Genomic DNA, 16,849 nt, shown 5'->3' with positions numbered 1-16,849 from the left:
TTCATTGGTCAGTCGTTGAAGCCTTTTCTGATTGGTTGTTGCCGTTTTGACAGCGTTTATGCCAAGAGCAAAGAGAAAGAAATCGAAGAGAGGAGTACTTGGGCATGCGCGAACGCACGGGACACAGTCTAAGCACAAACACGCTTACTTTAAGCGAAGAGGAGAGATTCGCGATTGCAATGAACACGTTTTAAGTGCAGGCATATTCTCTGAGCGAGCGCAGAGAAAATTCTTTCAAGAGCAGCGTGTATCTGAGAGCGCGCGCCCAGTTCCGCGCGCGAGCAGAGGATTCGCGCTCGGCGCATTATATTCGCGCGCGAGCAGAGGGATTCGCGCTCGCGCATAACATTAATGTACTTTCGCGCTACAATAATGCGCTCTCGACATTTGACAGGGAAATAACGCCATATTATCTGGGTTCCAGTGAGGCACTTACAATGGAAGTCAATGGGGCCAATCCATAAACATAAAAATGTTCACTATTTCAAAAGTATATACACAAGACATAAACAATATGTATGTTAACATGATTTTTGTGTGATGAAATCGCTTACCTTTTCTGTGTAAAGTTATATACAATTTTACAACTTTGTTGCTATGGCAATTAAAAGTCCACAAACCCTAAAACGACTGTAGAAATTATGATTTAAACAACTTTACAGCTCAGATAATACATTAGTTTTAACAGAAGAATTAATGTAAGTGCTAAATCTAAAACCTTCTTTAAACCTTTAGAAAATTGGCCCCAATCACTTCCATTGTAAGTGCCTCCCTGTGATACAGATTTGTATTTATTTATTTTTGAAGAAAAGGAGGGAGATGTCTAAATGAGTAGAAATCTCTCTCTCTCTCTCTCTCTCTCTCTCTCTCTCTCTCTCTCTCTCTCTCTCTCTCTATTTTTGTTTGTTTGTTTGTTTGTTTTTTGTGGTAATCAACATTAGGCCACAAATGCTGTCTATTGAGCTAAACTTGTATCGAACCCTGAATATTCTTTTAATATTAAGAGTTTGTATTTTCCTGATGTTATTTTTGCTATGAATAATTCTATTAGTATTTTCATATATTATTATATTATATTATATATGATATTATATTAAATTATATTGTCTGAACTTCATGACATGGTAGGCCAATTCACTACCACACTGTCCTCACACCATAGTGTACATCAATGCTGCAAAGCATATTAAATGAATGTTAAATGTGTGTGTCATGATGGAGTGCAATTTACCATGACTAACACAGAAAATAATTTAGATAAAATTCAAAAAGCCAAACATTTGATTAAAAATCACTGGCCTGTCTTTTTAAGTTGTTTGCTATTTATGAGTGATATACCTGGGCTGTGGTCTTTGATAAATTATACAATTATAAAAACGTGTTTAGATTTTTCAACAAGCTAATTTTCAATATCCGGTATCCCAGAAAATCTAAATGTATTTTTGAATGTTGAATACACATACAAAAATCCGCAAGAGGGCAGCATTGACTTTCAAAACAAGCACTACGATACGTTCGCTGAGAACCTTCTTTATTTAGTTTTCATACAGGACAGTAATTAAAAGTATATAGAACATGGATATAATTCATATATGTTCTATATTACACATTCAACTGCAGCATTACACATTTCCAAACAGCAGCTACACCACGTAATTTCAAAGTAAAATTGCATGAAAATAAAAACTTTAAAAGAGCGAGACAGACCCGTTGCTGTTTAAGAAGCAGAGGGTGCTGCTCCGCCCTCTTTTTTTGTCTAATCAGCGGCGAGGCCGCATGCGCAGATTCAAATCCGTTTCCGGAAGGAGGCTGGGCGCGAGATTCGGCGGGATGGACAAAAAATGAAACAAGAATGAGTGGAAAAAAACACACGCGCGGAGAGCTTGAGTGACAGTACAGAGGGGTGTGTATGTTCAAGGCGGGCTATACTAACACAGATATATGCTTCTGGATTTTCTTCCTTTACCATTTTGAGATTGCATTGAAAGTAACATCGATACCCCTTTTTTTTACTTTTATTATTTAATAATATGTGTTTTTGGAAGGATATTTTTATTTTTAATATATTTATTGTGATGTGACTCTTGTGCTGTTCCCACGGATCTGAAGCTTCTCACGAGGACAAGATCGAACACATGTGACAGTGGCATGTGTGGATAAATGTCAGTGTGCTTGAGATCGCTGTTTGTTTTGATCAAAAGGAGATTTGCAACAGTGGATATTTGTAACAAATTGTCCTTTGAAAAGAACTGGGCTTGAACACAGTTGACATGGCCAACATGAAGTCTCGCAGGTGAGATGATGGATCTTTCTTATTCATTGGTTGGTAAACTAAATATACATTTATATCTATATCGATGAATGTTACTGGGAATTGTTGATCCTGTGTACATGTACAAGCCATATGTTGACACTTTTTCTCACACAACATCGGGAGATCGTACATTGTGTTTCATGACAAATGTAGCTAAAATCGGTGTTTTATTTCAGAACGGAAATTGCCATGACAACGTTTTAGCTCAAAACAATAACAATAATTCAGAATTCCCATACGAAAGATCTAATAAAACATCAAGAAACGATTATATTTAACATATGACAGACAGATCCTTGTGACACATCAGATCAGTCGCACCTGCTGACTCGTTTGGTCACGATCCAAAGACTGATCGGCGTTTGATGGGGAAAAAGTCAAATACTGAAAGTTCTTTCAATTTTAATAATAAGTCTTTTCCCACAGAGTCTAAGGTTAACATACATGAGTGAGTTATGTAAAATGCTAACGTTTGCATGCTTTTTCTCTATTGATCAGCACAGCAAGAGTTAACTAGCATGCTAAGCGGCTATTATATAAACTGAAGTAAATTTAGGCCAAAAAGTAAACAAAAGTGGTAAAACAATGAACTGATAAATTCTAATTAATCTACAAGTGAGGGTGATAACAAAGTAGGCTGATTGTGGAGACAGTAGCTGCTGGCAAATGTTGATTATTTTGAAGATTGTTAGCCTATATGTTATTAGATGAGAGCTCTGCAGCCTGTATTGTTATTACCCAAAATGTACAGACCACAAACATGATTTATGAAGTAGATTATTAAACCACATAATCAATATTCACTCATTTGTCTGTTACCCTTTGTCAAACTTTGTATATGGATGCCCATGTTTCTTCTGCTTACATGAATTAAGATAATTCTCCCTCACTTTGAGGGATTTAGGAGGCAGTGTTTTTTTTTTTTTTTTTTTTTTTTTTTAAACACAGTGTATAAGACCGCTATTGGAAATTAAATATAAGTTGCAACTTCAGTTATTTTTATACAGAAGTACATAAGAAATGTTGAACTCTATATTATTGTGTATTAAAATAGTAATAAAACAAATTTCGATTATTATTTTGTATTATTAATAATAATTGAATATAATAATTATTATATTTATTATTTATAATAATATTTCACCAAAGGAATACAATTGTGGAAAGAAAGTAGGAATATTCATCTTACATGTAATGCTAGGCACCTGAACACTTGTAATTCACATCCAGTTTGGTTCATAAAACTATGTGAGTCAGATTTTCCAAATGATGAGGTTTCTAAAGGAAAGTGACATGCAGCTTGTTGTGCCCAAATGACTAAAATATGGTCATTATGTTATTTATGGATGAATGAACATTTTAGTCTTTGTGTGTCCATCCTCCCTTAACTCTCTTGCCTCTCAGCTGTTGATTCAGGGTTGGTAAATTTCTGTGCCATAAATTGATGGAAGTTCAAGTCTGAACTTAATTTAAAAAAAGAGACCAGCTGCAGGCCTTAATCTGACCGAGTAGATTCGTACAGATCCTGTCCGCACGCTTACACTGGCTGAGCTTTACTTTGGCCTGCCTAAATTATGCAAGCAAGGCACTTCTGAAGTAAAAGGGGCTTGTTCATCACCTCACCCCTTCCTGGAGGGTGGAGATCATAAACATCAAATTTGCATGTTTTTTTGACTGAAACACTTCTTTCATAGGATGGTAATACTGAGAGCCAATGTGAAACCAGTCTCTGTGTTGCAAACTCGAAGCTAGAAGGATTTTGAACTTCCATATTTGTACCACTTCAGTCAGAGTTAGACTTTGGCCTAAAAGACACCTAAACACATTGCCTCACAGCATTGGAGTTTGCAATTTAAGACTGAAGCAATGCTTCTGAATAGACTCTGTATGCTGTGGCATTTTTGTAGACTTTTTAATATTTTTATTGCTATATTGCTATAATATTTTAGCTTGGTTTATGTGTTGATATTCACCTTTAGCATTGGATAAATGGTTTTCCATTAAGTTTGTATCCTGGGGAGAATTATCCATCCCTTACATGGTGTTGATTAAATACTGTCTACCTCAGTGCTTGGGTGAAATGTTACCAAGCAACAAGGCATTCCTAAAGACTGTGGACATAAAATAAACATGTGAAACTTGCTGTCATGGATTTTATAATAAGGGAAATAAAACCACATAAACAGATAAATATAAAAAGTTATATATTTATGTGGGAACCTTTGTAATAGACTCATGCTTGAATTAATTTTTGTAGCTTGTATTTTATGCTTGAAGACTAATTACACTCTGGAATGTCCTGTTTAACGAGTTGGCTGCTTTTCTAAATGGTTTGGGTCTTGTTTTTAGAGATGAGCATTCATGCTTGTCTGTTAAATGTATGAGTGTAATGGATTCTATAAAAAAAAAAATTCTGGTTAGACAAAAAATGTGGTATTGCTTTTCTGTTTAATAGCCTGTTTTACTCTTCATTTTCTAAATTCTCTATTTTTGTGTTTAATGCCTGCAGTGAAGATGAGGATGATGAACGTCATTCTACAGATCCTGACATCAGGGACCCCAAAAATTCAAAAAAGACCCTTTGCAAAATTAAATGGTCACGGGACGAGGTACTTTATGTTTGTATTTTGCATTTGCGTGTCTATATTGAATGGATAATTCACCCAAAAATGAAAATTCTTTCATTTACTCACCCTCATGCCATCCCTGAGTATGGATTTCTTTCTTCTGCTGAACACAAACAAAGGTATTTAGAAAAAAAATGGTTGGTCCTTACAATACATGTGAATGGTGACCAGACCTTTCAAGCTCCAAAAATCAAGGCAGCATAAAAGTAGACTCCAGTGGTTAAATCCAGAAAAGATGATACAGGTCAATTATCAGTTGGATATGTGAGCTGTTGGATTCGAAAGAACAGTTAGACTCAACAACATTCATATAGATCTGAATCCAGAAACTCTTAAATGAATCCCAGGCACTCTCTCTCCTTAATGTTCTCTAAATCTCACATTGCCTAGCTGTAGACTTTAATCCAATTAGCAAAGAGCTGTTCTCATTTAACCAGAAGGCTTGAGGGGCCCATCATACATCTTTGGTGGGATTAGCAATGACAGGACAGTATCTCTCACCACACGTCTTGCAGTTTCGTTTTTCTTCCTGCAGAGTTTTCTCTTATGTACTCTTTAGAGACCTAAGACATTCATTTAGAGACATTCCTCAAAACTGTGAAAGAAAGGTGATGGAATAAGTCATTACAAGTCATCAATGGATTTTTCTATCTGCCAGCACTTATATATGTACATTGTTTGGAGTGCAATGTGTAAGAGACTGAAATGTATAAGACTCCTCCATGACTTCAGAAGCTATATAATAGCTGTGGGTGAGAAACTGATCAATATTTATGTCCCTTATTTACTTGAAATAGCAACTTTCACATTCTGAATGTGGAGATTTGTAGTATAAAATTATTGAAATATTGATCTGTTTCTCACCCAAAGTGATTGATACACTTCAAAAGACATTGATTAAGCCACTGGAGTCATATAGATTACTTTTACAATGACTGTCTGTGTTTTCAGAGCTTTAAGTGCTGGTCACCATTCACTTTCGAGGTATAGACCTACAGAGCTGAGATATTCTTCTAAAAATCTTTGTTTGTGTTCTGCAGATGAAAGAAAGTCATACACATCTGGGATGGCATGAGAGACTTTTCATTTTTGGATGAACTATCCCTTTAATTCTAGCTCACTGGAAAGAGAGTTCATAATTTATTATTGTAGTATATTTGTATTATATATTTGCAAACTCATTGGGTTTTGTATAGTGAAAGGGGAAGGGTGGGATATAATATAAGCACTGCTAACACAACAGACTACTATCTGAGATGAAAAAGATATAACCTCTGTTTTTACACACAGGATGAGAAGCTAAAGAAACTTGTTGAGCAACACGGAACTGACACTTGGAAATTTATAGCAAATTTTTTCCCAGTAGGTAACTTTTTAAATCAGGGGGAAAGTGTTTGAGGTATTTTGATAGTGCTTTTATATAAATGTATTTGCAGTATACATCTTAAACTTGGTGCAGCATTGAAATCACATATTTATTATACAGAGGTATGTTAATATCTCTTTATGGGAGAATCAAGTGTATTTTAAAGGATTTTAAAATTAGCTACAAACATATCTATTTTATGTAGTATAAAACAAAATGCATCCAAAATAAGACACGTAACAAATAACTATAGTTAGAATGATTTAATTTCAACAGAACTATTATGGTTGAAGGTAAATTAATGTTTCATTAATAGTGACACACCAGTATGTTTGTAAAGATGTTATTACTGGTTTGTATGTACTAGCTGCAGGTGTTGATTTGGGATTTTGTTGCACTTTGACAGACAAGAACAGATGGTCAATGTCAGCACCGTTGGCAAAAGGTGCTCAACCCGGAGCTGGTGAAAGGACCCTGGACAAAAGAGGAGGATCAGAGGGTAAGACGAGCTGTGTGTTCTGTGTCCTCAGAGGAAGACAGAGATGGATAGATGGAGGAAAAGGAAGGATTGAGAGGGATAATATTGTGGGATGACTTGAACCGTTCTTGGAGTTTTAGAGCACTGTGCAAAAGTTGTTTTCCTGCTAATCTATCATCCAAAGAACTAGAAGCATTGTGCTGTATCGTACTATATGCTGTTCAGTTGTATGAAAGCATTCAGGAAGGACTGTCCTAAATGCTCTAGGTTGCTTTCCTCCTAATTAGCTCCTTGATATTAATATATTGTAAGGTGTTTGTTATTTTGTTCAGCACTTGCACATGTGCTATGATGGAATTGTACAATCTTTAGAGAGCTTAATTCTTATTTAAAGCTGAAGTGTTAAAATAAAGCTTTGATGTTAAAATACTTTACCCTATCCCAACTTAATATGCACAGACAACTATGAGTCAGCCAATTGTAGGTTTTAGGTACCTAAAAAGTGTAAACACTGTGACAATATCAAAACATTTCTCTGTATGTTTGAGCATCCCAGCCAGCCTGACAGTCTAAAAGCAATCATTATTTTTGCAATCCTGTTTGGTGACAGAAGTGGTGCACAAATTACACACTTTAGCTTTTTTTTTTTAGACCAGGAATTACTTTTTTTTAATAAGTTCAAGATTCTTACTCAACTTCAAGTTTGCAGATTTTAGAACACGGTTTTTATTTTTCATATTAGATCACATAAGCTGTAAAATGAGGGAGAATACCTTAATTTTGATCAACTGACTGCCATACATTTCCACAGGTGATCGAGCTTGTTCATAAGTATGGTCCCAAACGGTGGTCAGTGATTGCCAAGCACTTACAGGGCCGCATAGGCAAACAGTGCCGGGAGCGCTGGCACAATCACCTCAACCCAGAAGTAAAGAAATCCTCGTGGACTCAGGAAGAAGATTGCATTATCTATGAAGCTCATAAACGCCTGGGAAACCGCTGGGCTGAGATTTCAAAGCTGCTGCCTGGAAGGTACAATTAGCTTTTTGGCACCAAGACCCATATCTGACTGAAACTATGCATAATTATGTCTTCTTGTCTAGTTAAGAGATTGACCTTTTAATTTAATGGACTCTTATAGGACAGACAACTCCATTAAGAATCATTGGAACTCCACCATGCGCAGAAAGGTAGAACATGAGGGCTACTTGGGGGAGGGCAGTAAGATCTACGGCAGTGACCCTGGCCAGAAGAAACGGACCAAAGCCAGCCCAGTGGTGGAATATCCACACAAACAGAATCAATTGATCCTGAGCGGCCAATCACAGGTAAAAACCTACAGAACACAGCTATGCTCTATTTTTATCAGTTCATATAAAATTTATTTTTTAAAAGTTACCTTTATTAAAAACTTGTGACCAAAGATTACATTTCACAGATTATAGTTGACATAATGACATAATAAATGTCAGAATTAGGCGTGGCTAAAATTAATTAAACATACTTAATTTCATCCTCTCATATTGTTTGTGATCGGCAGCAGCACAGATACCCGTATGGTTCACAAATGAGCCATTGTATGGACAACATTACTGTCGAGGTCTTAAGCTTTGTGTCGGTAAGTCCCATGGTGCCGTTCTCATGGCATGCTCCAGTCTCCTCTGTATCTATGAACTTTCCGCTTTCAGAAGTCTGTCACTCTTTTAAATTAAAGAATCAACTCATTTTACTGTTTATGTTTATATAACTTTAATCTGCATGTGTGTTTTGTGGTGTGTTAAACTGGTCTGTATCTGAATTTCATCAATGCCATTTTACCAATTTTTACAGATCATAAATGACATTCTAAAATGTATTGGCAAAAATGTAATGTATTAAATTTAATGCAATGTATCCAAAGTACATCAGCATCTGAATTCAGAGTAGTTTGGCATGGCGAAATTCAGGCCTCGTAAAGTCTCGTAAAATTGTCAGTAAACTGTTGTGTCTCCGTCTCTCTTTCCGCCACTTCCTCCCCGTTCTTCTTCCTCACAGCCGTGCCATGATGACCCAGAGAAAGAGAAAAGAATTAAGGAGCTAGAGCTGTTGCTAATGTCAGCTGAGAGTGAAGTCAGAAGACATTCGGGCCCTCGTGTAAGAGACACAGTGTGTGCTCGTAGTGAAGTGCGCTATAGATCCCATCAGCTCTCTCCATTCCATCTTACTCACTCATACCCTCATTTCCAGCTATGCTTTGTAAACCTTGCCCGTCTTCACTGCCTCCCTGACTCACACCCTGCTGTAGACCTCAGCATGAAAGTGACCGGGTAGTGGTTAAGCTGTTGTTAAAAGCGAGTTTTTCTACCCCGGTACTGTTATTTGTATTATTTAATTTTATTATTTAACTTATTATATTAACTATAAACATGCTCTTCTTATTACGATTTATCTCATAAATGTATAATAAATGCAAATAAATATAATCTATATAAATAGAATTAAATATGATGCAGTAAATTGTAAAATAAAAGGATATAATAATATAATAAAAAGGAAAAATAGGACTGTGAATACATTTTTTAAACGAATTAATCGCACAGTTGATTAATATCGATTAATCATAATACATTAAAATTAAAATATAATCATAAATATATTTCTTTTATATTTTATCTCAAAGAACTTACATGAAATTGCCACAGTGAAATCTCATTGGCTGCAAACATGCTATGCCTGATTTACAATACATTGTCAGTGAATTGCTGACTATGCTTCCTCAGTGTTTTCCAGAGTTTACTCAAGTTGTTCTAAATACCATTTTTGTAGGTTATGTGAAAATATGTCTTTAATTATTTAGTTTCTCTGAAAATGTTTAGAAAGCATGCACCATAACACTACCATGGAGAAAAGCTTATCTTCTTTATGTCACTGTTAATATAATGAATGTTTAACATAGATTTTAACAAGGTAATATACATTTCAGTTATTACAAATGATAAGTGAAATCAGTTTTATTGATTGAGTTTGTGACACCCCCCTTAAATCGTTAACTCCTCATGCTGACCTTAATGGTTTGGTCCTGTGCAGAATCCAGAGAGTTACTCCAGCTGGTCAGACAGCCTCCACGATGATACTGTCACCACTACAGAGAGTTTGGATGATAGAAGAGGTGAGCTGTGTCGTTTAGAGGAGGGCCAGTCTGCTGCTATGTCTCTGCCTGTCTCTCCTAGCAAGTTCTTGGCTGCTGAGGCCAGCGCTGTGCTGTCCACTCTAGAGACCATACCAGATTTTGCAGAGACCATGGAGCTCATAGACTCTGTAAGCATAGTAAAACACTGTTCTATGTATAGTAGTTTGTTATGCTGAGTTTATCAGATGCAAATGCCATAAGTTCACAGTCTTTGCACTGTTTTTTCATGCTGATAACTGTAAATGGTGTTGATTGCAATACTGTTTAATGATAGGCCTACACAGAATTTGCACACATTTTCTGGGCTGATTGAGAGTGAAAACAAATTTGAGTGCTATATTATTAACAGTTGGTTAAAGCATTATCAAGTTAGCCAGATGTTTAATGCATTAAAACACAGGCACAGAATTTTATCAATGGTAGGCATTAAGATTCTGCCAAAATCTGCAGTGCAATCTATAGGCATTTAAGTAAAAGAGGATATCTAAAAATGCATACTTAACAAGACGCATAATGATAAGGAAGAAATCTTTGAAATATTCTGTATGTGGTTTTTGATGCTGCAGGATCCTATGGCTTGGAGTGATGTGACCAGCTTTGATCTCTCTGAGGGAGGCTCCTCCCCAAAGCCCACTAACTCCGATGGGGTTTGTCCAACAGTGAATAGGAACACAGAAAGCCTTGGCTACCCAATAAATGCTCCCGCTGTCCCAGATATGAGCAGACAGTGTGCTGCCATGAACCAAGGCAAGTCTGTAACTCTCTCCAATACCTGCATGAACAGGTTCAGCACTCCACCACCATTTATTATGAGAAAGAAGAGAAGAGACAGAGGGGATCAGTCCCCTGCAGATGAAAGTAACTGCGGCCCTTTCTTAGACAACAGTGGAATCTCACCAAAAAACACCCCTGTCAAAGGCCTACCGTTCTCCCCATCTCAGGTAAAATGGGTAAAATCATAAAACAAAAACTTGAGCGACCCTTTAAACCACAGAATTGTGTTCTTTTTCTGTCCCATTCAAAATTATGTTCTTTCATTTAGTTTTTCAACATATCTGGTGGTGAGCCCTTGACCTTGGACAATCCAGCTCTTACCTCCACCCCTGTGTGTGGACAGAAATGTCTACACAATACACCCCACCAGAGAGAGACCACACCAAAACACCAGAAGGAGAATGCAGGGTAAGGCCCTTGTTCTTCACCTTGTTTTTTGAGAACATCGAACAACCTCATCCATCTTAAAATCAAGCACAATCAATAATATTTCTTGTCGTCACAGTTTTAGGACCCCCAAAATCCACAAGAACAGTATGGTCCACACGCCAAGGACACCAACCCCTTTCAAAAACGCCCTGGCTGCCCAGGAGAAGATGCATGGGCCATTAAGAATTGTGGTAAGTCCTAATGTGGCCACTGATATGTTACTATTATGGTATAGAGTGGCAACAAAAAGTATATGAACCATTTGGAATTAGCTGTTTTTTTGCATTAATTGGTCATAAAGTGTGATCTCATCTTCATCAAAGTCACAAGTATAGACAAACACAATGTGCTTTAAGTTAATTACAAAGAAACAATTATAATATTTAATGTCTTTATTGAAGACATCCTATTAAACATTCACAGTGCTGTGGAAAAAGTAAGTGAACCCTTGGATTTATTAACTGGTCGATCCTCCTTTGGCAGCAGTGACCTCAACAAAGTGTTTCAGGTATATGCTGATTAGACCAGCACAAGGTTCAGAAGGAATATTGGACCATTCTTCCTTACAGAACTGCTTCAGCTTAGCCATATTCTTAGGATGTCTGGTGTGAACGGCTTTCTTGAGGTCATTCCACAGCGGATTTACATTGATGTTTAGGGCCATTTTCCTGATGCATCACCTAACTTCTACTGAGCTTCAGCTATTAAAACAGCCAGCCTGACATTATACTGTTGGATCTCTTGATAAACATGGGAATTAATTTTTTGGAATTCATTGCGTGATGATGGCAAGTGGTCCAAGCCCCGAAGCAGCAAATCAGCCCCAGATCATGATACTTCCCCCACTGTACTTCACCTTTGGGATGATGTTTTTATGCTGGTATGAGGTGCCCTTTTTATGGCATACATAGTGCTGTGTGTTCTTTCCAAACAATTCAACTCCACAAAAATTTTTCCCAGTAACGTTGTCTTTGGCAAATTTCAGGCACACAGCAATGTTTTTGTTGGAAAGCAGTGGCTTCCTTTGTGGTGTCCTGCCATGGACACATGCCTGTTTAATGTTTTCCGTATAGTAGACTCATGAATAGAGAAGTTAAACCAGTTCCAATGATTACTTCAAGTCTTTAGCTGTCACTCTAGAGTTCTTTTTGACTTTATTGACAATTCTGCGGTGTGCCGTTTGAGTCATCTTGGCTGGATTGCCATTTCTACAGAGTAGCCACAGTACTAAATTATCTCCATTTACTACAATTTGTCTAACTGTGGACATATGAATATATAAGCACTTGGAGATAACTTAGTTTCAACTATTCTTGATCGTAGGTCTTCTGGGATCTCTTTTTTGCGAGGCATGGTCCATGTAAGCAGTTGCTTCTTGTGAATAGCAAACTCAAAATGTTTGAGTGCTTTTGATAAGTAAAAGTACCTCTAACCCTTACATCCAATCTCATTTTATTAATTGATGCCAGGTTTTCCTAGTCTTGATTCTGATTAGCTTTTGTTGACGTCATTAGCTTAGGGGTTCACTTACTTTGTCCAACCTACACTGTGAATTTTTGAATGATATATTCAATATGTACAAGAACAATACTATAATCTGTTATTAGTTAAAACAGATTGTGTTTGTTAATTATTGTAACTTTAACTATTGTAAGATCAAACCAGATTCTAAGACAAATTTATACATAAAAACAAAATTTTCTTGCCACTTTAGTTCGCCAAAAAGGACAATTCTTTAATAATTTACTCACCCCTAGTGTTGTTCCAAAACGTTATGATGTTGAGGTGATCTATCCCTTTAAATGGTTATGGCAAGAATATGTGAAGGCTCTTTGAGTATGTATAATCAGTGGTTCAGTTGCTGATTTGCCTTTTGACCAATTAATTTGGTGTGTTCAGCCCCAGCCTCTGGCGCTTCTTGAGGAGGACATCAGAGAGGTTCTCAAAGAAGAAACAGGGTCTGACATCTTCACACAAGAGCAGAATCAGCTTCAGTGCATATCTTATGAGGTAACCCTTGTAGGTGGCCACTTTCTCAGCTGCTCTCCAAATCACGCAATTAGGTTGCATTTTAATGTTCAACATGTTTTTTCTAATGTTGTGTCAAAGTGAACACTGGTTTTGTTTCAAAATTGTCATTTGGGATTCACAGCAAATGGAAGCTCCTGCTAGGAAGGTGAGAAAGTCTCTGATGTTGGACAGCTGGGAAAAAGACTGTCTGAATGTACAGCTGTTTCCCCAACAGAAGATTAACAATGGACTGGTAAGACCATTATCCTCTAGTAACAAATTTAAAAAATCGATTCTGTTACAAATTGCAATTCTTGAGCCAAACAATTTTAAAATAGTCTCCCTGATGAAACAAAAATGATATATATATATATATATATATATATATATATATATATATATATATATATATATATATATATATACATTGAGGAAAAAATATTTGATCCCCTGCTTATATTGTACGTTTGCCCACTGACAAACAAATGATCAGTCTATCATTTTAATGGTAGGTTAATTTGAACAGTGAGAGACAGAATAACAACAAAAAAAATCCAGAAAAACACATGTCAAAAATGAGGGAAATAAGTATTCAGCCCCCTCTCAATCAGAGATTTCTGGCTCCCAGGTGTCTTTTATACAGGTAACGAGCTGAGATTAGGAGCACAATCTTATATATATATATATATATATATATATATATATATATATATATATATATATATATATATATATTTTTTTATTTAATCTTAATGCTAATAGGTAAATATAGGAATCTATATTTGTGCAGAGTTCCATACTAACAGGTTTTCTCTCTGAAAAGTTTTGTCTCTTTAATTCTTTACATTTAGTCGTTAAATGCACCGTTGCTTCAGTAATAAAAGTGCCGTTTGTTCACTGTCGGATGTAAAAATCCTCTAACGTGATCAATGTTTCTGTTATTATGCATAATCCAAAAGTTTATTTGAGATGTGTCAGAAGTCATTCTGCAGATTTTGTCTGAAACCGCTTTAATAAATAGTTTAGATGTAAAAAGGCTTATCAAACTGTTGATGCCGTAAACTACTGTATATGTCGTGTCCCCGCAGTATTTATAAACAGCCAGGGTATTCATGCGCAGTGGCAGGTCATTTTCCACATTTATCTGCCACTGTCGACAAGAAATACTGGATAGACACAAAGACACGTGCTTGAGGAAAAACCTTAAGTTCATTTGCGCTTTGTTGCCCATGTGCGCAGCGCTACCCTTGTTTCGTGGAACACGCGCAAACGGTTTTCACTTTTTTCTCTGTCAGTTATCTGGGAGCAGTTTGTAAGAAAAGTGTTGTCTATCAGAACGCTGCATAAGTTCTCAGACTATCTCAGAATGCATATGCAAATAGCATGACATTGGGACTACAGGACTACATAATTCAGTACAGCCACAGAAGTGGGTCTTGAACAAGTTTACTCTTTAGCCTCCATTTGTTGTTTTGCCGTCCTGGGCAACTGCCCATATCTAAATCCACCACTGTTACCATAGGCTATTAATATTATCATAAAGATAATTTTGCAACAAAGTTGTTGACCCGCCCGGTCAACAACTTTGGGGGTGTTCTCATTTAGAATCACCACCACCCCTATACTATATACAGTATTGTGTATATTTATTTGTTGAATACAATTTGACATAATGCAGCCTTATACAAGGGTTTCTTTGCACTAACTAATCGCCTAGCTCAGACAACGCACTGACTGGTCAGTCGGTAGTTTCTAAATGAGTAGTTTTGCACATCCCTACCTTTTACCTGCAAATGATATATTACAGAGTGAAAACAATTGTCATTTCAGACACAATAGTTCTTCAATAGACATTTCTTTCTGAGAAAAATGAGTTAACAAAGTTTGTTTTTTTTGTATCTTTTTAAGAAGTTTTTATATCAAAGCATGAAATCGCAATACTAACAGAATCGCAATACATATTGAATCAACTTGGAAATATCATTGTAAAATTTAATCGGGAGGTCTGTGGAAAGATCCAGCCCTGCAAATTATAAGGGTTTTTTCCTTTGAGTTTACATAGATTTATTTTTCAATGTGAAATGCCAGTAATATAAAGCTGTGGGGCACTACCAATATTGGATGGGCTTATTTTTCTCTCCTCCCCAACCTCTTCCCCGCTTTCTCACACAGTCTCACAATGATGGTCTACTGACCAGATCTATGCTTATGATGCCATTGGCAGAGGGAGAGGAGAACTCTTGCTTTCCTGGATCACTGAAGGATTCACTGTCCATGGTCTGCTCCCTTAGCCCACAGATCAAAAGAGAACCCATGACCCAGAGGAGCCCACCCTACCAAACCCCTCCACTGGTAATTTTTCTCACTTTCTTTCTAAGCATTTAAGGAAAGTATTGGTTTCCATCCTTCCTTGACCTCCTGTGGACTTATAAACTCTCACTTTGTTTTACTCTCAATACATTTAGAGTTATGCACTCTTCATCCATTGTATTTGTCAATGGCAAAAAAAAAAATTACTTTGTAGATACATTTTTACAAATGGACAAACATATTTTTCCACCCAGCAGGCCAACAACGAGTGGGAGGCGGTAGTCTTTGGGAAGACAGAGGATCAGCTAATTATGACCGAGCAGGCGAGGCGTTACTTAAACACCAACACCGCCATCTGCATTGCCAAAGCTCTCATCCTTTGAAAGTCACTTCTACACTACAGCAACCCTCCCTCTTTCCTCTATCACACCAACATTTAACATTTTAGACAATCTGGGGTAGGAAACTCAAGCGTACACTTATGTTTGCTAAACACCTACTGATATAACAATGTATTGCTTAGGATAAACAGACTCATATGCTAGAGATGTAGTCTTAGCAGTGTGCATGCTGGTTGTATTCCTGCTAAAATACAAATAGCACTAGACTTGCAGAATTTAGTTAATTATATATATTTTAACATAGAGATGATTTTTACAAATCTGTTTTAGTCATTGACAGTGTGTTGATTTTTAAAGGCTGCATGTTGATTTTTAAAACTTTTTTAAGAAAGGAAAAAAGGAATAAAACTTGTAAATTAAATTTTCAGATAGTTTTTACGCTTGTTATTTACGATAGTTTTAGACTATTTTATAGACTGGTGTTAAGGATAGGGGAGCACTTGCAGTGTTGCACTACTGTGGTTGTTTGTTAGGGTGAGGAGCAGAGACAGTGTTGAGGAGTAACTGGATAGCACTTGCAACGTAATCGTTTCCGCTCCAAGCGTAACAAAGATTCCACCCCAATAATTATTTTGTTTTTTTATGAGTAGAACACTCAATGAATGTATTATATAGCATGAATCTTATAAGTTAATGTCTACTGGATGGTACCTTGCTAGTGTTATTTTTTCTTAAGTGAAGGTTGTTTAAATGAATTGTATCTTGAACATCTGGACAGACTTAACATCGCTTAGTCTAAATCGCTGTAGTCTAAATCCAGCATCTTCACTGCTTATGAAAATTTTCTCAATTTAGCTGAAATCATGTTTGGTACCGATATCAATGCACACGTTGCATTATAAATAGCACGTTCCAAGAACAGTAAGTGAGAGTCATTCATTTTGAGCTGTAGGTTCTATTTATTAAATCTTAACTAATTTATTTATTTCAAAGATATAAAAAAATCTCTAATTATATTTGTGTTCTATTAA

The 16,849-nt window shown here is 36.5% G+C and overlaps 1 protein-coding gene across 1 annotated transcript; it reads left to right on the top strand.

The window, feature by feature from the left end:
• Positions 1 to 1,998: 1,998 nt before the first annotated feature.
• Positions 1,999 to 16,488, top strand: LOC127634580 (myb-related protein A-like). Its single transcript, XM_052114193.1, has 15 exons — positions 1,999 to 2,293; positions 4,824 to 4,923; positions 6,232 to 6,303; positions 6,714 to 6,806; positions 7,597 to 7,817; positions 7,927 to 8,113; positions 8,326 to 8,403; positions 8,820 to 8,918; positions 9,852 to 10,082; positions 10,521 to 10,895; positions 10,997 to 11,136; positions 11,234 to 11,348; positions 13,057 to 13,180; positions 13,320 to 13,403; positions 15,721 to 16,488. Exons 1-15 carry the CDS (start codon positions 2,271 to 2,273, stop codon positions 15,858 to 15,860), a joined length of 2,082 nt encoding a protein of 693 aa, XP_051970153.1. The 5' UTR covers positions 1,999 to 2,270; the 3' UTR covers positions 15,861 to 16,488.
• The last annotated feature ends 361 nt before the right edge of the window (positions 16,489 to 16,849 follow it).

This window comes from Xyrauchen texanus, chromosome 41 (genome assembly GCF_025860055.1).
Source record: "Xyrauchen texanus isolate HMW12.3.18 chromosome 41, RBS_HiC_50CHRs, whole genome shotgun sequence".
In the NCBI taxonomy this organism is placed as follows: Eukaryota; Metazoa; Chordata; class Actinopteri; order Cypriniformes; family Catostomidae; genus Xyrauchen; species Xyrauchen texanus.
Note: the sequence above shows the minus strand (reverse complement) of the source record. Positions and strands in the feature narration are given on the sequence as shown.